At 48.4% G+C, this 20,752-nt stretch overlaps 9 protein-coding genes across 9 annotated transcripts; 6 read left to right on the plus strand and 3 right to left on the minus strand.

Moving 5' to 3' along the window:
* On the plus strand, positions 1 to 1,571 carry F5Y00DRAFT_228476 (uncharacterized protein). Its single transcript, XM_048006633.1, has 2 exons — positions 1 to 1,349; positions 1,408 to 1,571. Exon 1 carries the CDS (start codon positions 698 to 700, stop codon positions 1,265 to 1,267), a length of 570 nt encoding a protein of 189 aa, XP_047867968.1. The 5' UTR covers positions 1 to 697; the 3' UTR covers positions 1,268 to 1,349; positions 1,408 to 1,571.
* A 513-nt stretch (positions 1,572 to 2,084) lies between these two features.
* Positions 2,085 to 2,751, plus strand: F5Y00DRAFT_258997 (uncharacterized protein; the record flags this gene model as incomplete). The annotated part of the gene is made up of 3 exons (XM_048010803.1): positions 2,085 to 2,176; positions 2,276 to 2,569; positions 2,631 to 2,751. 3 exons carry the CDS (start codon positions 2,085 to 2,087, stop codon positions 2,749 to 2,751), a joined length of 507 nt encoding a protein of 168 aa, XP_047867969.1.
* A 231-nt stretch (positions 2,752 to 2,982) lies between these two features.
* On the minus strand, positions 2,983 to 4,053 carry F5Y00DRAFT_258998 (Ydc2-catalyt-domain-containing protein; the record flags this gene model as incomplete). Its single annotated transcript, XM_048010804.1, has 1 exon — positions 2,983 to 4,053. One exon carries the CDS (start codon positions 4,051 to 4,053, stop codon positions 2,983 to 2,985), a length of 1,071 nt encoding a protein of 356 aa, XP_047867970.1.
* A 1,004-nt stretch (positions 4,054 to 5,057) lies between these two features.
* Positions 5,058 to 7,110, plus strand: F5Y00DRAFT_228482 (uncharacterized protein). The gene is made up of 2 exons (XM_048006634.1): positions 5,058 to 5,577; positions 5,677 to 7,110. The coding sequence occupies exons 1-2, from the start codon at positions 5,279 to 5,281 to the stop codon at positions 6,941 to 6,943; spliced, it is 1,566 nt and encodes a 521-aa protein (XP_047867971.1). The 5' UTR covers positions 5,058 to 5,278; the 3' UTR covers positions 6,944 to 7,110.
* Positions 7,111 to 8,040: 930 nt separating this feature from the next.
* F5Y00DRAFT_259000 (RAM signaling pathway protein-domain-containing protein) lies at positions 8,041 to 11,104 on the minus strand (the record flags this gene model as incomplete). Its single annotated transcript, XM_048010805.1, has 3 exons — positions 8,041 to 10,479; positions 10,532 to 10,643; positions 10,707 to 11,104. The coding sequence occupies 3 exons, from the start codon at positions 11,102 to 11,104 to the stop codon at positions 8,041 to 8,043; spliced, it is 2,949 nt and encodes a 982-aa protein (XP_047867972.1).
* A 1,614-nt stretch (positions 11,105 to 12,718) lies between these two features.
* F5Y00DRAFT_205846 (ATP-dependent DNA helicase) lies at positions 12,719 to 14,888 on the plus strand. The gene is made up of 2 exons (XM_048005433.1): positions 12,719 to 13,296; positions 13,384 to 14,888. The coding sequence occupies exons 1-2, from the start codon at positions 13,092 to 13,094 to the stop codon at positions 14,622 to 14,624; spliced, it is 1,446 nt and encodes a 481-aa protein (XP_047867973.1). The 5' UTR covers positions 12,719 to 13,091; the 3' UTR covers positions 14,625 to 14,888.
* Positions 14,694 to 16,241, plus strand: F5Y00DRAFT_205851 (uncharacterized protein). Its single transcript, XM_048005434.1, has one exon. The coding sequence runs from the start codon at positions 14,959 to 14,961 to the stop codon at positions 16,060 to 16,062; it is 1,104 nt and encodes a 367-aa protein (XP_047867974.1). The 5' UTR covers positions 14,694 to 14,958; the 3' UTR covers positions 16,063 to 16,241.
* Positions 16,242 to 16,298: 57 nt separating this feature from the next.
* F5Y00DRAFT_228491 (3-oxo-5-alpha-steroid 4-dehydrogenase-domain-containing protein) lies at positions 16,299 to 17,842 on the minus strand. The gene is made up of 2 exons (XM_048006635.1): positions 17,310 to 17,842; positions 16,299 to 17,238 (listed from the first exon to the last, which is right to left on the minus strand). The coding sequence occupies exons 1-2, from the start codon at positions 17,563 to 17,565 to the stop codon at positions 16,526 to 16,528; spliced, it is 969 nt and encodes a 322-aa protein (XP_047867975.1). The 5' UTR covers positions 17,566 to 17,842; the 3' UTR covers positions 16,299 to 16,525.
* A 225-nt stretch (positions 17,843 to 18,067) lies between these two features.
* On the plus strand, positions 18,068 to 19,871 carry F5Y00DRAFT_205871 (uncharacterized protein). Its single transcript, XM_048005435.1, has 2 exons — positions 18,068 to 18,261; positions 18,745 to 19,871. The coding sequence occupies exons 1-2, from the start codon at positions 18,229 to 18,231 to the stop codon at positions 19,519 to 19,521; spliced, it is 810 nt and encodes a 269-aa protein (XP_047867976.1). The 5' UTR covers positions 18,068 to 18,228; the 3' UTR covers positions 19,522 to 19,871.
* Positions 19,872 to 20,752: the final 881 nt, after the last annotated feature.

Here is a 20,752-nt window from a genome sequence, read left to right on the forward strand (position 1 = left end):
CCCCCTTTAACAACAACCTTCACGCCGCCGCCTGAATGCATGAGTTACATCTTACAGCACTGCGGGACAAATACTTGTAGCGTAACAGCCTGTATGTAATACTAGAAAGTCCATTTGTCCCCTTTGGCTTACCTAGAAGGATACCTAAGATGTTCTATTTGAGCTGATCAGGCTTCTAAGTGATGCATTCATGGAATTCTTAGAGGCTCAGACTACTAACTACCATTGGGGAAGGGGCTGAAATTTGGTGCGGTAATTTCGCCAGTAGAATTTCTTGCCTACCAAGTTATGATAGTTCGCACGGGGCAAAGTACACCTACTCTCCGGGGAAGATTTGTCCTTTAGGCATGACGACAGCAGCGAGCGCGGTTTCGCCTGATGGTGTGTGGTGTTGCCCTTCGTACGTAGAGTTTAAAGTACCTAGGAGTTCCCTCCGATCACACGCTGACGTTTCCTATGTTATTATAGAAATCTACCCTGGGCGGGGTCTTCTCCATGGTGTTCAACTACGTTGACCAAGGGTTCTTTCTATTCTGGCTTTTCTGGCTTCCGTTGCGATTCAGCAAACCAATACTCTAGCGTTACATTTGGTCCCGGCGCCACCCAAGTTCTTAGCGTTTTGAACTCAGCTTCGCAGGTTGACACGGTTATTGCGGACACCATTACAGTAGTAGCATCTGCGATAGGCGTTTTCCTTATGGGCCAAACGATGGCCATGGCTAATAGTACCGAGAGTGTGGCAATCCCCACATCAAGTGAAGTAAAACCCATTACAATCCCGACAGCCGGTGCTGAAGGAGGTAATAGTCCTTCAAGCACGTTGTCGAATAGCGTTCTTATAGGCGCTATTATAGGGTGCGTTGTAGGAGTTGGCATACTCGCCGGGATAGTCTATTTTATCTTATCGCGACGGCGGCGGCACCACAAAACGCAACAGGATGATCGATCTACGACAATAAACGGTGCACACCATGATCATAACCTATATGATGGCTATAGGAAAGCAGAACTAGACGCTTCAGTAGGGGCGACGCGGTCCGAGCTCGAAGGCACGTTGGTAATCAGCCACGGAGCAGGCATCCATATCCAGAAGCCAGAGCTAGAGGGTACGCAAAGAATGAGCGTCGCTAGGGGTGCCGTGTACATCAAACATAAGGCGGAGCTGGAGGCCTGGCCAAACCAAGTCGCGGAGCTGGAAGCTATTCCTTGCTCTGCATCGAGAAAGAACGAAGCATCGACATCTCCCACAACCAATATTCAAGACTGAGGTCGCTTTCATAGGGACTAAAAGCCTTCGAGACACAAACTAAACTGAACTCTGATCTTGTAGCATTACGACGTAACGAAGTCTATAAATGGTGGTTAGCATGTCTTCTTTGATATGAGTAATGATAATGTAATACGCACGAGATTGCCTATCGGTTGGAATATTAATTAACTAAATAAAAATTATAAGTTAACTGCGTGAGATATAACTATATTTTTAAGAAGTGTATGTTAGATTTTTCATCGAGTCTTGAATGGTCAAACGGCTCAACATATCGATTGATAATTTGATATATTGACATGAGACTCCAAGAATAACATGAATACGGATTAATAGGAGGTGTTTTACCGATATGATAACGAAATAACATTACACGCTAAGCCCAATCTATATACCTACACTATAACTTCGGTTTGACACAAAGAATCCGCCGAGGTTTAGCCCGAATTGACAAGGACCGTACCCCCTTGTCACAGGTCGAATTCAGGAGAGAGAAGGTACCTAATCTTTCTACAGCGCGATCCTTCCTTCACCTTCAACAACCTCCCATCATACCTCGTTTTCCACCCCGTCTTTTTCAATTAGAAACTTGCAGTCATTCCTTACGCTGCAGTCTCGTCACTCATTTCTCCCTACAGTCACTCATTAACTAGACAATCTCTGCGATAACTTACTCCCCCCCGATCGATTCGGTCCCCATCACCTCGGCGCGTGCGATTTAGAATCCGTGTTTCAGCTTCAAGTTTTTTTTCGCTAGATTCTCCCGACCCTTTATTTCAGTTCTTCTCGAGCGATTTTCGATACTGCATCCGCCAACATGCGTGCATTCTTCGCCATCTTTACTGCCGTCCTGGCCTTTTTCCAGGTTGCCGCTGCTCTTCCCCCGGCCTGTCTGTTGGCTGCTCTTGGGTACGTTGGTTCTGGTCCGACTTAGGAGTAATATATATATATATATATGTGCGGTTTATGGACGGGATAGTAGGACTGATTTTTATCGTGCTTGTATAGTGTTCAGGACAACCCATCCGATCTGAAGGCCGTCTGTGGTGATCTCCAGGATGCCATGCAGGGCAACTTGACCAGCAGCTGCCAGAAGGACACTCTCTCCGAGGCTTACAATGTCTACTCCTCCAAGTGCCTGGAGGAGGGTGTGACCGTCGCTAAGCTTTCTACTTCGACCTCTTCTGCTCACTCCAGCACCGCCACTGCTTCTTCCACCGGTGTCAAGTCCGTGTCTGCTTCTGCTACCCCGACCAGTGACGCGACTGTTACCTCTGGAGAAAGCGAATCCGGTAGCACTACGTGAGTATAATCCGATGCTATCTTTATCCTCGTATGTCTGCTAATTGTCGTTCTTGATTAGTGAATCCAGCAGCACCGCTAGCCCTACTGGCAATGCTGGCACGGCCACAGAGCCCAAGCCTTTCCTCTTCGCTGCCGCCGCGCTTTTGGCTACGGGATTGACCAGCGTTATCTTTTTGTAAACGACATACCGATGAAGTGGTGATGAGCAATAAGATATATTGTTTCTAGGAGGTGGTTGGTTTTGGATCGTCTCAAGCGCGTTATACCCCAATTCCCACGGGCTCAGGTGAACTAGTTAGACTCGCATGTTGGGTAGCAGACAGAAGCCCTGAAAAGGGTTCTCAATATCATCTGCCTAGCCTCGATTTAAATATAGATGGATATTTGTACTATACAATTGAGCGTTTATTTTATACGTCATCAAGCAATGTGTCAACTTCCAGTTCATCCAAGAGCTTCTCTTCTAGGATCCTTATTAACGCTTCTTCTCTAAGGAGGATAGCCTTGTTCTCCTCCCACTTCAGCCACGCCGCACCTTGCAAGAAACAATCAGTTAAGTCGTCGAGTTTTCGTGGACCGGCATCGCGAATCGAGTCCTCAGCATCGCTCGATTTCTTTCGAGAGCGAGTTAGCTTCGAACGGAACCACCTAACAGCGTCCTCTGCATCATGATTCGCAGGTAGGATAATCTCGCTTTTCCCTTTCATCGCTAACCAGCCCGTCAGAACGCCAATCTTATACTTCTTGCTGTTCTGCGGCGACTTGGCTGCCTTTCGGGTCTCTCCATCGACCGCTTTAGCGGACCGGCTCCTTCTCGTCTTTGGAGTCTCCTCGGACACGGTCGGCGGCGGAGGCCAGAATCGCGTGACCCTGTCGGGTAACACGGACACCACCTCGCCGTTCCAATGCCCTAGTTCCCGCAGCGTACGCAGCGACGCGTGGAGCATGGCCTCGAGCGTGTTGACGCGGAGCGTCCATTCCTGAACTGCTGCGGCGCCGCCGCTGCGCCATCGCTGCCGCTCGATGAGCACGTGCGTCGGTTGGAGAGGTAACAGGTCTTGACGCACCAGCCGGTCCGTCGCGATGGCGAGGGAGGCCGGGCTATAACGCTCGGGGTCCTCGAGTCCGTCCAACGACGGCTCTAGGAGCTCCCGCCGCTGCCACGCGTGGAGGTGGACACGCGGCGGTCGGCGCAAGTCGTCGGCAGTCAGAGCCGCAGGCGAGAGGACTTTGGACGGCGCGGCGGGGGCTATGAGGCTATAGCCTAGGTTGCGTATGCCCATGTCCATGCTCAGAATAAGTCGCGAGTCTTTGTTGGCCTTGTTGGGCGGTTTGGCCGGACGCGCTGCGTGACTCAAGGCGACGAGGCGGTCGACGAGGTCCGACTTTCTGCCCGAAGTCTTTTCGCCGCATAGGGAAGCGAGCTGTCTCAAGTGCGCACCCTTGAATTTGGGCAGGATCGCTTCTAGCTTCGATGACATGGTGGTTATAACTTATATATCTATCCCACGCGCATAGTGCAACCAGTAAGTACCTAGAGCAGCCCACCAATTTCTACTTCCCCTTTTTTACTGGCTACGGCGCCATGGGTAAGGGGAAGGGATGTGTATAATATAGGTAGGTTTGGCTAACAAATCGCCTCTTAAATCGCCTGGGAGGATAATAGGGTTGAAAATTGAAATTCGATGATTTAGGTATCTATCTGTCTCAAAAATACGTAGCCTTTGGAATATCAATTGGTTACGCTAACAGCTCGTGAAGTTTTCACAATTAGTACTTTTTACGTATAAACGGTCACGTGACCGATGATGTATGTACCAGACGAACGGTTTCTGTTATTCGGGGTCTAATTATAATCTTAGATGCATATCAGATTTCAGAGCAACGATGCAGTTATTGTAATTCGTTCGATATTAAATATGACCCGGTAAGTGGGACTTATCGAACCTATACATAGAATAGGTAGCTAGGTACCTGTTAACCTGAGAGAACCCATAGATGAATACCTATTCAAATTACAATATCAGCCAACAATATCAACTAATGTTAAGGAATACCATTGACTATGTTAAATGTTCACTTAGTCCTCCTGTTTGCTAAACGCATATGCATATTCGTGCACCCCAAATGCGATGACAGAGTCGTTTGCTTATTCTGCACACTGCCTATTTGGAATACCGGCTTGACCTTCATTGGATATATATGTTCTTATGTCAGAGTAGTAGTCATGTATGGCCTTTAAGTATGGGGGAGATTGTGCTACGCTTTGGAGCCTTTACAAGAATATATAAGGGGACGGATTATAAAATATGGGTCCCGCTATAGACTAGGTATGTACATAGGTAGAGAGTACGTACTAGGTATTCGAGGATTTGTCAAAGACCCTAGCACGGTAGCGCGGAACGGTGCATTTACATAAAAATAGGTGGTGCGGTGTATTGGAACCGGCCAGCCGAGCCGGTGCTTATTGATCACCGGCCGAGTTCCGAGATTTTAGTAACGAACCTACCTGTTTCTTCCTTCTTCTCTTAGTAATTCTTCAGCTTGTAAGTTGCCTATCTGGGATATTGCTGATTGGAAATTCGCCGTTAGAAATTCACTTTTTACTCCATCTCGCAAGATCTCCCATATAAGACGTCATTCGTTCCCCTCCACCCCCGCCATTCCTTTCGTTTTCCTTTTTTCTCCGTTGGAGTAAGCAGGCCAATGCAAGCAATTGCTTTATTTGGTCGGATATCGGCTGCTGCTACTGTGACCTTAACATCTCCCTCTGCTTTTGCTTTTGCTTCTAGGTCCAGGACGGCGACCTCGCGAATAGCTTCACTCTCTAGACACTTCTCGTCCACCCCTCACATCATGGCTCCCATATCTAAGGAGACTGACTTTCTGGTCATTGGCGGCGGAAGTGGCGGTCTTGGTTCTGCGCGCATGGCCAGCTCCAAGTTCGGTGCGAAAACCATGGTCGTCGAAGCCTCGCGCCTCGGTGGTACCTGTGTGAATGTCGGGTACTATAACCCCTTCTGTGTTACGAATGAGATTAAAAATAAAAATAAAATAGGAAAATAAAAGAATAACAGAAGAGGCTAATATTAATTTTGCAATAGCTGTGTACCTAAAAAGGTCACATATAATGCCGCCGTCCTCGCCGAAGCCATTCACGACTCTAAAGCTTACGGCTTCTCGGTTCAAGAAACGAAGCCGTTCGACTTCACCACGTTCAAGCATAAGCGAGACGCCTATATCAAGCGATTGAACGGCATCTACGAACGAAATCTCGTCAACGACAAGGTCGAATATGTGCACGGGTGGGCAAAGCTGTTAAACAAGAACGAGGTCGAGATAACACTAGACGACGGCACGAAAACCACTGTACGCGCCAATAAGATCCTCATAGCCGTAGGTGGCCAACCCGCGAAGCCGTCGTCATCCGATATTCCCGGCGCCGAGTACGGCACCGACAGCGATGGCTTCTTCGATATCGACGTGCTGCCTAAGAAGGTCGCCTTGGTAGGGGCGGGGTACATCGCCGTCGAATTTGCAGGAATGTTCAATGCCCTGGGTACTGAGACGCATCTGTTCATCCGGCACAAGACCTTCTTGCGCAAATTCGATCCTATGATCCAGGAGGGCGTTACCAGCGAATATGAGCGGCTCGGTGTACACATACACAAAGATTCCACCCAGACTAAGATCGAGAAGGACCCTAGCACCGGTAAGCTTACGATACACTACAAGGACAGCAACGGCGAGAGTAAGCTGGAGGATGTGGACCACTTGATCTGGGCTATCGGCCGTACCCCTATGACCAAGAACATCGGTCTGGAGGAGGCGGGCGTCAAGCTCGACGAGAACGGTTACATCGTCACCGACGAGTACCAGAACACCTCGGTAGACAACATCTTCGCGCTAGGCGACGTGTCCGGCCGAGTGGAACTAACCCCCGTCGCCATCGCGGCCGGCCGGCGACTCTCGGAGCGTCTCTACGGCGGCGAGCAATTCAAGGCGGCGCGCATCGACTACTCCAACATACCCTCCGTCGTCTTCGCCCACCCCGAAGTCGGCAGCATCGGGCTGACAGAGCCGCAAGCCGTAGACAAGTACGGCCGCGACAACCTGACCATCTACAAGACCAGCTTCACAGCCATGTACTACGCCATGATGGACCCCGAGGACAAGGCGCCCACCAAGTACAAGGTGATCTGCGCGGGGCCCGAGCAGAAGATCGTCGGCCTGCACATCATGGGCCTCGCCTCCGCCGAGATGCTGCAGGGCTTCGGCGTAGCCATCAAGATGGGCGCCACGAAGAAGGATCTCGACAGGTGCATTGCCATCCACCCTACCAGCGCCGAGGAGCTTGTTACGCTGAAGTAAGTAAATGGGTGGGTGTTGGGTGTTAGAATTTAAAAAGGACAACAACTACCTAGTTAGAAGAAAAAGAAAAGAAAAGAAAAAGGAGTCCCGATACCTCGTAGATAATGGATACATGACATATATAGAACCGGCCTAATAAATAAATCAATGCCAATTCATGACAGGAATACGTACCTAAGGTATTAGTGAGATGCGAGGCACAATTCTGGAGGACCAATTATACATAGAGTCATGCCAAAGATCGTGGGTTGTTGAATGAATATTGGAAAAGGGGCACATACTCGCTCGCTACTCGTTGCCTCCTACGGCAGGTTAGATATTACTAGAGTTGCGAATACCTGCTGCATTCATTGGCTTATTTCGTTCCTACCTACATAAATAGCTGCTTACCACGCGTACGAGTATAGTGTTAGTCGCTTGCTTACATATGTGGTTGGCATCAACAGTCCATACGCCTCTTTCGCCTTCCCCCTTTTCTACGCTGGCTTAGGAAGCTAGAAAGAGTAGGGGGATCACGCACGATGGAGCGAATATTTCATTCAGCAACAGTACCTACTCAACTCGTGATACCCTTTTTTCGAGTTCAAAGGAGCATATGCCATTATTCAAAGCACTAGCTACGATTAAAACTTTCCTAATCACACTAATTACACTTGTTATGCGAATTCAGAATATAGACACAAGGGACAGACAAGCAAAGCAACATGTAACCAGATTTTGATTGGTATTCAGGCATTATAATTTGACACATGGTCACATTATTGAGTAACGCCGGTTGCTCGACTCCATCGGGCTTTTCCGGGATAAAGATCATCATAACCACCAGTCCGTGTTCCTGTTTCCCCCTAACGCCAAACACGGTGAATTATAGTCCCTGCTCCGTGCTTTCGGCACGGCGCCTTTATACAACAGATTTAGACTAGACCAAAGCCTTTTTTTCTCGAGGGAAATTCGGCACGGAATCTCGCAATATATTCGTACCAGGTTACCAAGTAGGTAATCAATCTGGGACCCGAGTTTCGTGCCCGTATACTGTAGAACAGTATAACTAGAACGGCATGACAAGCATATCATCGGTATGAAACGACTCGCCTTGACTAGAATGCGGGCTTGTTTCCACCGTTAAGCCTATAAGAAGTTAGGGGACCCGAGCCTCCGCTGGGGCTCAACATGTTTGATAAGCCCTGGCGATCTTCCTGTGATGACGTAGTGGAAGAGAATGATGAGTTCATGGACGTCGAAGTACTATTCATCGTCGCAGAACGAGACATCGCCAATGCTCCCATGGATGATAATAATGCGTCGGCACGTTCGAAAACGTTTCCGTTAAACACGTTGGAAAGAGATGCGCTCTGGGGTGTCGATGGCACAGTTGCTTGTACAGCTGGTCCAAGAGCAGCGCTTTGGGGTGTCATAGGCATCTGTATTTGGCTGACCCCGGAACTAGACGAATAATGACTCGGCGAATAGTGGGTGGGCGCATCGCTGATATTGCTAGTGTGTCGGAGGAGGTATGCCCATGGGGAGGTCATGATGAGATGATTGGTCTCTTTTATGCTTATTTGAATAGGCCGGAGTCTAGTCCTGATATCTAACGGAAACGTTATTTGATCCATGGACGACTTCAGCCTACTCCCGAATTCGGCCCAAGAATCGATAAAACTTTTGCAGAGGCTCCAGAAGAGGGGGTCTGTCCTGACACCAGGCTCCTTTAGTTTGATAAGAGACAAGCGGTCCTTTAAGCGCTCTGTATCGGCGATAGAGATTGAACATTTGGCGACGAGACCCTTCCAGCAGCGTACTATGCGCTCTGGAGCTCGTTGATTTTCCGCGTTGCGCCTGTAAGCGAGAAATTGTTGGTTGATACCGGGGAGGATGCGCATAGCAAGATCTGATGATTTCTGCAACGACAAAAAGATCCTCTCAAACAATCGCTCGTCTGCGGTAAAGTCGGGGTACCGCATATCCCCATTCGAGGATGTGAACGATTCCCCGGACCGGGGTGTGGCAGATGTGATTTGTGCCATCCTGCCGGTACCATTTATGTAGGGAATCGACACGTCCGTTGCTACCCGAAGATTGCCATGGTTATGAGCTAGAACTCTAGGCCGCGGCGGTTGATTACCTATGCTTGGTCGGTCCATTGTGGGTGTTATGGAATTGTCTTGAGGACGAATCCTGACTGTATCTTGGATCCTCGTCTGCTGGTATCCCTGGCTAAACACAGGCGAGCTTGTGGCGGCGGAGATCTCGTTAGCGGTAATACGAAGTTCCATGATGCTGTGATACAGCAACATCACCATCGTGCGGATATAGCGCGGGTCCCCATTATCAACGATAGTATTCATATTGTTCATCAGGAGTGAACAAATATGACTGTAGGCATTAATTAAGGTTAGAACGGCCCTTTGGACATTCTCGTTCTCACGTGGCGTATAAGGGCCATTTTCCGTGGCAAATTCGTGTTTCTGGATCTCCTGTTCCAATTGCTCAATGTGGAAATTAGTGTTGTAGAAGACAATCTCGAGGCTTGACCGTTTAGTTGTGCCATCATTTGTGAGCCTTGTAAAGAGTTGTATGGTTGGATGAATCTGGAAGATTGCATAGAGAATACCCTTCGCAGATTCGATAATAGGATCGAAAATCCTTGATTCTCGCCTTTGTTCCGGTAAGACAGATAGACGCCTGACATAGTTTGGACGATGGAGCAGTGGTTCTGCTGGATTGTTTGGGCTGATCGTAGAAGTTCCATTGGGATTTAAGTGACCCGTCATGGATGAACCGTGGCTCAATCCTCGGTAATGGCTGAATCTGTTATTCGCCTGGCCTTCTTCCAAGGTTCCGAGCTCGGTCGGTTTTTTAGACACAATACCCATGCGCCTATTTCGGTCGGACGGTCGCTCTGCCCCCGGTGCCCGCAACAACGTTTCGCTGTTTGATCTTAACCGCTCATTGGGGTTGCCGATAGTGAGAGGCATAACTCCAGGCCTGCGGATAGCCGTGTTTTGCTGAGAGAGGCCTCGGGCATGTGATCGAGAAGGTATAGGTGGTGGTCGGAGTATGGCTGGGGATCTCATATCTGACACGTCGCTACCATTCACCCGAATGGGAAACCGCCCGCTGACCACTCTTCTGACGGGCATTCGAGGTGTTTCTATTCCGTCGCTGAGTTCATCTCCACCATTCTCGCCCTCTTTCTCTCTTGCATTCATAGTTTGCGCTTTTTGCTTTAGGAACTTTTTAACGTGTGCCGTAACGGCGAGCTCCGTTATTTCGCTCTTCTCCAGGAAACCCTCACTCGGAGGACTGCTAGCTTGAACCTGCAATACCTCCTTTGGCGGAAACCTGATATCGTTTCCGGCTAGCCGCAGCATCTGCAAAGAGACCATATCAGCTAAACAAAGCGGAAGCTCCTCTATCCGGTTCTTTTGCAAAGCCAGCACCTTAAGCGAGGACAACTTCGAAATTTCGGGTGGCAGAATTCGAATTTTGTTCCTCCCCATATCTAATATCTCAAGTGACTTGATGTCGCAGAGCTAGAACATTTGTGAGACAAGCGTTTACCCAATTAGAAAAGGAGATAATTACCGATAGAGGGAACTCTTTGATTTGGTTGGCCCTAAGGTTAAGATATCGCAAATGTGTACATTCCGAAAATCTGGCTGGTAGAGTCGATAACTTGTTATGCGAGAGTGCCAACCTGTGTAAGACCAGACATGTCAGCATTGCTACTATGCTACCCAGTTATGGATTCCAGACTAACCGCTCCAATTCATTCTTTATTATATCCACTACCTCATCTGGCAATGCCTGAATATTTCTTCTGCTGAGGTCGATGGTAACACCTGGTTTGAGTTCGGTACTAACACCACTCGCCTCGGCAGCCTGGGTCTCGTTTTCTTGTAAGGCACTGTTCATTGCTTCCCTAGCGAGGGCGATGACCTGGCCGGCAGACAGGGGGGCAGATGTAGACAGCATCGAGCTGGAGCTACTGCTGGCGGACACGTTGAATTGGTCGGGGATTGGAGGAGGCGGGGGGAGAGGCAATGCGGTCTTAGGAGGACCTCGTCTCATTCCGGGTGGTAGGTTTGTGGGTAAATTTCTCGAGGTCGACTGAGGCTGTATAACAGCAGCGGCCATGCCGCCTAAAGCAACATCCATAACAGATCTAAACGCCGAAGACTTGGAAGATGGGTTGGATTGGGCAGGATATTATTTCGATTGTGTAAAATCGTAATGTCGAGTGAGTGACTCGTGACAACTATTTTTCCCAATAGGTCTAGGTCTTTTAGAATGGAGACGGTGAACCGAACTGAGGAACTGAGATCATCGTAGTGTAATCCGAAGTTGATTTCGAAGATGAAACTGAACTGGAAGCAGAACCTAACAACCCAATACCTAGTTTCAAGTACGAAAGTGGCAGATTCATAGAGGGAGGTTTTGACGAGAACTGTTACACCAGTAGTGCTTGTGAAAGGGTTCGGAGTTGAAACAAGTCTAGTCGAAAGGGTCGAAAGGGTGAAGCACTGATGTCGTCGAAGAGTGCAGAAATTCCTATGCAGGCCCCCTGGTTCTTGAAGCTCTTTCAGGTGGTCATTAGGGGGGGCCAAGCGATGTGCGGCGCAAGGTAGACCAGACACAACCAGACACAAGGGATCGGGTCTTGGGCACTTAGTCTTAGTTGGAGGGAAGGGAAGGGGTTCTTTGTCCACTAGCGACGCCTAGAATAAGGGGATTAAACAGCGCCACGGCAGGCGTGAAGTCCTAAATAATAGTGGATGATTGCTGATTGCTGATGCCCAGTACATAGAGCGGTAGGGGCGTATGGGTATGGGATAACCTAAAAGGGAAGTTGGTGTAAACGAATCAGAGCCAAGTGGAGAAGGCGCTTGGGTTACCTATTCCCTGCTCGCGTCTTTTAGTCCCCGTTTACTCGTGAGAGAGGCTCGAGATGAGACTGCCAGCCGCCGCCTTTTGTCCTCTTCGCATTGTTGGGTGTGATGAATATTACAGAGGTAGGGGAAACCAAAATAGATTTGTTCTGCAAGATTTTTGAATTTTTAAAACCCCTCCCAGTCCACTATTGTTGATGGGAATTGGTGTGTAAGGTTAATGATTGAAATAATCTAGGTTAGGTAGGTACGGTACACAAACAAGTCCAATTTGTGCATATGTATATTGCATAATGTGTTCGGTCGTACCTTACAGCTGTGGCGTTATGTAGTAAGAGTGTGCCATTAGCTTCCGTGCACGTACCATATACTGCTATAAGACCCATTTATTTAAGTACCTGTTCCCACGCGACGGGTGGGGACCGACGCGATTACTATGGTATGATGGGTAAGTAAAACCCCTGTCACAAGTCGCGCGCTAAAGTATGGCCTATGTTGCTACTTCTTGACTTGTTATAGTTTAACGCATACTTATATGCGTACAGTAACAAATCTAGAAAAATTAACACTTATAGCACTTATAAGTCAAAACGCCAGATTTAAGCCTATTCAGAGATTATTTTCATATACATCTTATTTATAAAAAGCGTATAATGCGTTAACGTATTGATGATTCCTTTTTTAAATGTTGAATGTATCTTTAGAAAACCCTGGGCAAACTAATACTAATTTAGTATGGTAACCTACTTAACCTATTCCAGCGGTACCTGACAGTGTCGTTTTACTTATGCCTGATACCATAGTAGGAAGTCGCGATGGCCCACATAATAAGTAAAGATAGAACATTATATCAGAAATATCCCAGTTTCTACTTCCTACTTGAGGAAGCGCATCTAGATAGTTAGTACCAAATAGTGTTTGGCTTGTGCAATTGACTTTATCTTCTAAACTTAGCTCAAGTTGGAATCTAGGCACTTTCGACCATCTCAGTAAGATAACGCAGTCACCGATTTCTATTACCAAGCAGGATGCAAATGAATGGATCTCGTTCACGTAATACCCAGGTACTTTAGCTGCAGAGTAGCTGTAGCTATATGCATATGTATCTTGGAGTATACTTCATTAGGAAAGGCAAATACGTCACTTTCAACCTTTTGAAGGGTTTATAAGAGTCTATCATAACCATAACCCTGAGATACTCAAGAAAATTGTCAATAAACCTGATCCATATGGACAGCTAGGCGGCAGACTCAAAAATGCCCGCCCTAGTTAGGTCTAACTCCTTTATTTTCCCTGATCTCGACTTTACGTTGAGACGCCAGTTCAACAAGACTGGCTTTCGTCCATTCCAGCGAGAGATCATACAAGCTGCGTTGGATGGCAACGATGTCTTCGTTCAAGCAGCCACATCCTTCGGGAAGAGTCTATGCTTTCAGCTTCCTGCCGTGGTGGATCGAGGCAGTGAGTTTTTAACCTTTTCCTCCCTATTCTTATCATTCTATTCTTATTTCCTACCAATGCTAGCATTTTACTTACATTGAGACGTAGTTACTATTGTTGTATCGCCATTGCTGAGTCTCATGATGAACCAGGTGGAAGCTCTTCGAGCTGCCGATATCAATGCTAGCTCGTTGAATAGCAACACGCCTCCAGTAGAAAAGGACCGCATTATGAATGATCTCAAAACTGGCCACCCCCGAACCCGGTTACTCTATGTAACCCCAGAGCTTTGCGCCCAGGACCGTTTCCGGGACAGATTGAGGGTGGTTCACGAACAACGAGAACTTGCGCGTATCGCTATTGACGAGGCGCATTGCATCTCGGAATGGGGCCATGACTTCCGCAAGGATTTCAAGAGACTAGCATGGTTTCGAGAATCGTTTCCCGACGTCCCTATCATGTGTCTAACAGCAACGGCCAACAATCAGGTGCGCAATGATGTGCTCACTACCCTTAGATTGGACATGAACCCGGAAAGGCTGAAAACGTTCACAATGACTGCCCACCGGCCAAATCTCCACTTCGAGATTCGATTCACACGTGATGAAGATGATCAGCGTCTAGACGACTTCCTCGGATGGATCCGCGGCGTATATCGACGTAGAGCCGAGGATCCGCGAAAGAGTGAGCTTACCACCATCGGCGAGCGAGCCGATAATGTTCCTGGCATCATCTACACTATTTCACGGGATGAGTGTGAGAATCTTGCCTCGCAGCTCAGACAGGAAGGCATCGGTGCCCAACCATTTCATGCAAAACTGTCGAAAGAGACCAAGGAACGTGTTCTTGCTAAATGGGTATCGAACGAACCTGGGTATGACATAATCGTAGCTACGACCGCGTTCGGTATGGGTATTGACAAGAACAATGTCCGTTTTGTTGTTCATTGGAGGCTACCTAAATCCTTCGAGGGGTACTATCAAGAAGCTGGCCGGGCTGGACGTGACGGAAACGCGGCGTACTGCTTTCTCTATTACAGCCGTGAAGATAGGGATCGAGTCAGCAGCCTGATCGTGCGAGATCGCAATTCGGTTTCAAATTCCAATTTCGAGGCACGGGCCAGAAGCTTACAGGCTCTAGCCCAATACTGTGAGAGCACAAATGCTTGCCGCCATAAGCTCATCTGCAAATATTTCGGAGAAAATGACACTCCAGCGTGTGATTATGCGTGCGACTGGCATAAAGACAGCGCCGATCTTCAGCGGCGTTTCCTCAGGGGACTGGCAAGTGAGGAGTGGGTCAGTACGCAGAGAGAGGAAGGGGTGTATGAAGTAGATTGGGATGAGTGACCTATAAAGAATATTCGTTGGCGGAAAAGGTCCCGATTTGTAGTGTAACAGCTACGTCGATGAGCATGGATAGAAGCAAATCGGTATACTAATGCTGTTAGCACCTAAGTACGACCTAAGGCACCTTACGCATACCATGTTACATCCCTCCAATCGGCTGGATCGCGACCCCGCATAGTTTAACATCAACCCGCAGCTCTGAAGTAAAGCTCCTCCTTATCCAATTATACCAATATCCAATTATTTAGCACGACTTCTCTAGAGGATTGCAATTCTATGTTTTGCTACTGCCAAGATACAATACAATTGAATCTCCGAGGAGCACCGTTTCATAATGTCGGCCCCGAATTCATCAGTATATCCTCCGCATTCCAACCCCTCCTCCGTCCCCGGGGCTCCGGCCAATATATCGTCAACTCCAGCTCCGAATAATACGGCTGGGTCGTCTAATGCCGTGAGCGCGCCACTCCTCTCGCCATCTTCTCATTCTACCGCGCCACGTCTGCGACCATCTAACTCGGCCTCAGCATCTCGGAGCACTACAACACCCCCTACAACTATTACGGCATCCTCCGCCACCGGAGCTCAGCCCCGCGTCACCATGGATCTGAACCCAGCTCTGCCGTCTCGCACAACACAGCTGCACATTGACGAAGCACGTGCTGCCCTTGTAGCTTCCATGTCGAACATGCTAGACTCCGAACTGCAATCGCGCGCCTCGCTACTCCATTCAAATGCCGCGGCATTAACTAAGCAAGAGAAGGACGTAATAAAAGGAACCGAGGCGCTACGGAAAGAAAACGACAAGCTCGAGAAACTCGCGCGCGACACGGAGCGCAAGATCAAGGAGTTGGGCAACGTGCAAAATTGGGCCGAAGTCTTAGAGAGGGATTTTCTAATCCTAGAGGAGACGGCACGCCTAGTCAAAAATGGCAGCGGGAGCGATAGCTGCAGTGAGTGTAGCCGAAGTAGTTGGTCAGGGAGCTACAGCGCTGATGATAGTAGGGCGGGGAGCCGCCGAGGAAGTGTGACGGGCGACGCTGATGTCAATGGTAAGAAACCCGAAGAAATTGGATTAAATGGTCATACCGCCACAGATAGTGGTGTTAGAAGCGACGCCTTTTCTAGAAGGGGTGATGTACATGTCACCGTGGACAGGGAAGTCGCTGCGAGTATTAGTGAAGCTATGACTACGGCCCTACACGAGTCCCTGGACACTCTATCGCTGGATCCGGTCCCGTCCGACGCGCACGAGAGCTCGGTTAAAGGTAAGGAGCCAGCTACCGAGGGCAGTAGGACTGAGGTTGAGAATTCGCCTAGCAATGACCCCGAAACTGGACCCAGTGAGCTATCCCTACCATCTAGTAGGACACTATCAGAAAGTCGAGAGAGGGATGCAGCTAGGGATAAGAGCCCGAGTTCCCGAACAGTAATATGATATCGGCGTAAACTCCCAACCTTTCTTTGGGGAATTGGAATGTGGGTACGATACCGCAGTCGGGGCTTAAGGTCGAATAGGATCTTATAGTTGAGAAATAAATATACCACGGGTAAATATGGGTTACTTGAGGGAACATGTCATTCAATGAGTTAGGGACTCTGAAGGGGACTCCGTCTTCCATTAAGTAAAGCTTCACCCATGAGACAAGTGGATGTTTATATATAGTTGAGACGATCGACATTTAATATTACATTACTTATCTCAGTTGGTTAACTACGATTAATTACTTAAAGTTTGTTGCAGCCCTATCTATTCTCAAATATTTCTAACCATCCAAGTCTCGTTTATATCGTTCCCATGATTTCTTCCATCTCTAAGAGTACATCAACCAAGTCGCGCAAGGTTGGATATATCTCACTAATCGTTACATTCGTCACAGAGGGTCCAAAGCCTAACAAGCTTATAGGAGACCCGGGAGAATGACGCTGCGCTTCTTCTTGTACTTGTCGCCAAACTGCTTACGGTAGGCCTTCTCCTTGCCCCATGCCCAAGTATACATGAAATAGGAGCCGATGAAGATGAAAACTAGCAGGGACGGGCTGCGGGTAACCAGAATGATACCGATCCAAGCTATAATCTCGAACATGTAGTTGGGGCTAGTCACAAGGCTGAAGCCGTGGCCTCTAGGGATCTTCCTGGCTGTCTCGCCGGGCTTACGCAGGTGCGCCAGGTAGTAGTGGACGTCGAAGTTACCAATCTCGCCGATGAAATAGAGGGCGATTCCGAGGTAGGTAAGAGGAGTCGGGGCGTCAGGGGAAAGAGCAGCGGGCGAGAAGGGCGCGTAGATCTCGAGGGCGCCGAGGAGACCGGCGAAAGCCCAGTAGAAGAAGGAGTTGCGGAAGACGTAGGCGAAGGGCATGGTGTTGGCGGAGAACTTGTGCAGGAATAGGGTCTCGAGCTCGCGCTTGACGAAGTGCGCCGTTATCATGGCGAAGGCGGCCTTCTGCGCGAACGAGAGCTCCCCGTCGGTCCGGATGCCGTAGGGCAGATGGTTCTTGAGAAGAGGGTATACGGCTGGGTATACGTGGTTTCGCAGGCCGAGGAAGAGAGGGTGGAAGAGTAGGGGTCCGAGGTACTCGATCGCGTAGACCAGCCGCCAGCTGATCTGGGGACCTGTTTGTTTAATTCGGTCAGTACCAATTCTATACATACAGACCGGCACAGAAGAGGGGGGTCATTCATACCAAGGTCCTTGACGAGCAGTTCTCCATGCTTCACAACCTCAGACTGTTCCCGCAGCAGAGCTTTCCTATCCTTGAGGGTCTTCTTAGAGACAGGGTCGAAGATGCCGATGCGGTTGAAGTCCGAGACCCTGGCGGCGCGCGCGATAGCCTTCTTTGCGTCTTCGACGGTGGCATCTTCGGGCAGCTCGACGGAGGGGGGAAGGCCCTTGAGACCCTTCCGCGACCGGTTGGTGACTTTTAGCGATAAGCCTCCCATATTGTATTGTAACAGACGAACGACCGCGAAGCCAAATCGGGTTCAATTGAACTATTAGCAGAGACAGAATCTAACTCCTATAAGAAGGCGTTGGAGACCGGGTGGATTTAGTTAGGCCGGTGAGGAAGAAGGTGAAATCTATGTTATTTAGACTTTTTTGTGGGAAATTTGTTGAGTGGTTCCAGCTGCATTAGAGCTGAACGTGCACCGAGGCAATCATTGACGTCTTACACCGTACCTAATCCGTTTGTTATTTTAGGTGCTTTTTTTAGTTTTACTTTTTCAAGGGTTACGTGATAAGAGTATTACGATAAGAGCTACTTGCCGAGGCCGTATAAGGTTCCGTACTAGGTACAATGTTGATACCGGGATAATGGATGTGACGTCTTAATATTATGCAGTTATCAGCTAAAACTATAGTTCAGCCACAGACTTTACCAAGAGATATATGTATTTATCCATCATCGCCCCTCCAACTTGTGGTAAGACATCGACAACAGGACAGCTCCGACTCCGACTCCCGCCGTTGAGTTTAAAGTTTATTAACTTTTACAACCTTTTATAACCTTTATTAACCTTGACCAATGCCATTATTTCAATGCCGTCCAAGTCCTCGGGACTTAACACTCCCACAATCCCTATGAAAACATATTATATTCGAATATGCCGCCGCCCAATACTCCGGAAGAAGGGCTAGTAGCTACCACCGCAACCCTGGCTCTCCGACCTTTGATGGCTGGTGATCCTACCGCCACTACTCTAGATCTCCGAGCCCTCGAATACGAAGATAGCGTCGACGAGAACCTCATATGTCCCATATGTCGAGTCCCGTTTGTCTCTCCGGTTATTACCAACTGTGACCACGTCTTCTGCCATAAATGCATCGTCCAAGCCCACGCTCTAAACCCCGTCTGCCCCGTCGACCGACTTCCTTTAAAGCTGGTGTCCGAGACACGGCCCGCACCTAAGATCGTCCATAACCAGCTTGATAATCTATCCGTCAGGTGCCCGAATAGTTCCCGTGGCTGTACTCTCATAGTTTCTCGGTCGTTGGTCGAAAACCACGTTGCGCGGTATTGTGATAAGACGCTTGTACCATGCCCGCACCCGTCCTGCAATAAGTCGGTAATCCGAAAAGATATCGGGAAGGGATGTCTCCACTACGATGTAAAATGCGAGTACTGCGAGCAGGTAAGGCAGAAGGCGGATCTAGAAGAACACCAAGACACCGAATGTCCGAATCGGAAGACGGAATGTGCATTGTGTAATATCGAGTATGTACGGCACAAGCAGGAGGAACATTCAAAAGAATGCCCCGAAGCCCAAACCGGCTGCAAATTTGCCTTATTTGGCTGCGAGCAACTCTTCAAGCGCTGGCAGCTAGAGGAGCACGCATTGAAGTGCGCATATCGGGTTGTTGGGCCTGTAGGAGAGCAGCTGGCCGAACTTCGGGCTGAGCTTAACACTCTCCAGGAGAGAGATCGATTAAAAGATCGACGGATCAAGTTTCTCGAGAACCGAGGATTTCCGCTGCCGACACCGACCTCGCCAGAGCCCATGTCGGATATCAATTTACCAGAGGGCAGCTCAACCCACGAGGACAGCGCACCTTACGAGTCTCGAGATCAGTATTTCTTATCCCTATTCGAGGCTATGGAGTCCAAGGTTGAGCGCCTTTCTACCGCGCTCAACGAAGTCGAGGGACGACATTCGATGATGCTTTTCAATGAGAGCTCGCAGATCAAAGACCAGCTTACTGAGATTCGGAGCACCATGGGCGTGCTCGGGATGCATGTTAGGTGGCTCATGAACTTCAGATTGCAAGAGAGAGGCAGGGCCGGGTCATCCTCTCCGATCACGCCAAACTCATTCTCTAGCAACCAGGCGAATATTATTGACGACAATATATCCCGACGTATGATTGTTAACTTACGAGAGCATCCGCCTCGGTTATAGGCAACTTATATTGGTTCTTGTATGCTTAAGATGAACGAGTTCGGAGTCACCTGAATTACTTTACTGGTATCTAAAGACGTTGTCTTCTCTCTGCGGGATGGTTCGGGTAGTGTTTCAAGCCCAAGCAGAATGATATTTGGAGTTTTATGGTATCACCCGCGCAGTAATCTATTGGGATAATTCGTTCTCGATTGCTAGGACTTATATAAATTGTATGGGACAACAGGACGTACTAGCAAAAAAAAAACAATCATACGCTTAATTGTCTACCTCTTCATCTTCTTGTCTTCCCGTCATGTCCACGTCAACATGCCTCTTTTATGAGGGTGTCGTATGAACGGATATATCATTGAGGAGTCCCTGTATAAAATACTTTACTTCGCCAGAGACAGCCCAGTACTAGTAGTCTCCCGCAGGAAGGCGAAGGGATCGCACTCCCATTAGGAAACTTCTCAGAAGAAAGAAGCCGGCTCCCAGGGGGCCAAGGGTAGCGAAAACGAAGACTAGGAATAACGTAACGTCGTAAACGCATAGGCCGAGCAAGATAACGACGTTAAGAAGACAGAAGAGAAACGACCAGGTTCCGTTAAGAAGGATGTTGAAGATGGTACTAGAGAGGGCCGTTATGATGGCTACCTAGGGAGATTTGAAGGATGACCTTGACGAGGGAGGTGAATGTTACTACGATAAAGGTGAAGGTTAGGATTGTTGAGATGGGTTTCGAGGGAGACATAATCCCGTCGGCGGTGAAAGATTGTTGTCAAAGGGTTTTGTCCTCGTTGAATTAACTAACGCCGAACCAAACTTTCTTGGACTGTGGTGTTGTACCTTTAGGCAGTCTGACCAAGTAAGAAGGATGAGCTGATGTATTGGTTTTCGTAGCATGAAGATATATTAGGTATTTATGAGACTAGTCACCTCTTTTGACTTTTATATTCACTCGTGAGGATGTGCTCTATTATTGAGTTGTACTTGGTTCAACGGCAGTCGAATCGTTGTTGCAAACGCCCTCTTTAGCAAACATGGCGGGTGTTACATATTGACTCAGAGAGTGAACCTATATGTATTTCCACCATACGTACGATCTAGTCTTAGGATGAAAAGTGCTTTGCTTCTGATTTTTCTCGTCAAGGCTTAACGTTGCCCAGGTCACTGCTAATAGGCCAGCCTGATATATATACTAATTATTTGCAATCGGATTATACCCTGAGGTTCTGAATCCCACATAGGT

Source organism: Daldinia vernicosa, assembly GCF_022497035.1.
Source record: "Daldinia vernicosa strain CBS 139.73 unplaced genomic scaffold F5Y00scaffold_8, whole genome shotgun sequence".
Taxonomy (NCBI): Eukaryota; Fungi; Ascomycota; class Sordariomycetes; order Xylariales; family Hypoxylaceae; genus Daldinia; species Daldinia vernicosa.

What these genes read in the sequence shown, in the direction of transcription:
- F5Y00DRAFT_228476 (XM_048006633.1), top strand. Translation starts at nt 698, where the DNA reads ATGGGCCAAACGATGGCCATGGCTAATAGTACCGAGAGTGTGGCAATC.
- F5Y00DRAFT_228482 (XM_048006634.1), top strand. Translation starts at nt 5,279, where the DNA reads ATGCAAGCAATTGCTTTATTTGGTCGGATATCGGCTGCTGCTACTGTG. An exon ending in GGTACCTGTGTGAATGTCGG is followed by an intron (nt 5,578 to 5,676) that starts GTACTATAACCC and finishes ATTTTGCAATAG; the next exon opens with CTGTGTACCTAAAAAGGTCA.
- F5Y00DRAFT_205846 (XM_048005433.1), top strand. Translation starts at nt 13,092, where the DNA reads ATGCCCGCCCTAGTTAGGTCTAACTCCTTTATTTTCCCTGATCTCGAC. An exon ending in TGCCGTGGTGGATCGAGGCA is followed by an intron (nt 13,297 to 13,383) that starts GTGAGTTTTTAA and finishes ATTGAGACGTAG; the next exon opens with TTACTATTGTTGTATCGCCA.
- F5Y00DRAFT_205851 (XM_048005434.1), top strand. Translation starts at nt 14,959, where the DNA reads ATGTCGGCCCCGAATTCATCAGTATATCCTCCGCATTCCAACCCCTCC.
- F5Y00DRAFT_228491 (XM_048006635.1), bottom strand. Translation starts at nt 17,565, where the DNA reads ATGGGAGGCTTATCGCTAAAAGTCACCAACCGGTCGCGGAAGGGTCTC. An exon ending in ACTGCTCGTCAAGGACCTTG is followed by an intron (nt 17,239 to 17,309) that starts GTATGAATGACC and finishes TTAAACAAACAG; the next exon opens with GTCCCCAGATCAGCTGGCGG.
- F5Y00DRAFT_205871 (XM_048005435.1), top strand. Translation starts at nt 18,229, where the DNA reads ATGCCGCCGCCCAATACTCCGGAAGAAGGGCTA. An exon ending in ATACTCCGGAAGAAGGGCTA is followed by an intron (nt 18,262 to 18,744) that starts GTAGCTACCACC and finishes GTAAAATGCGAG; the next exon opens with TACTGCGAGCAGGTAAGGCA.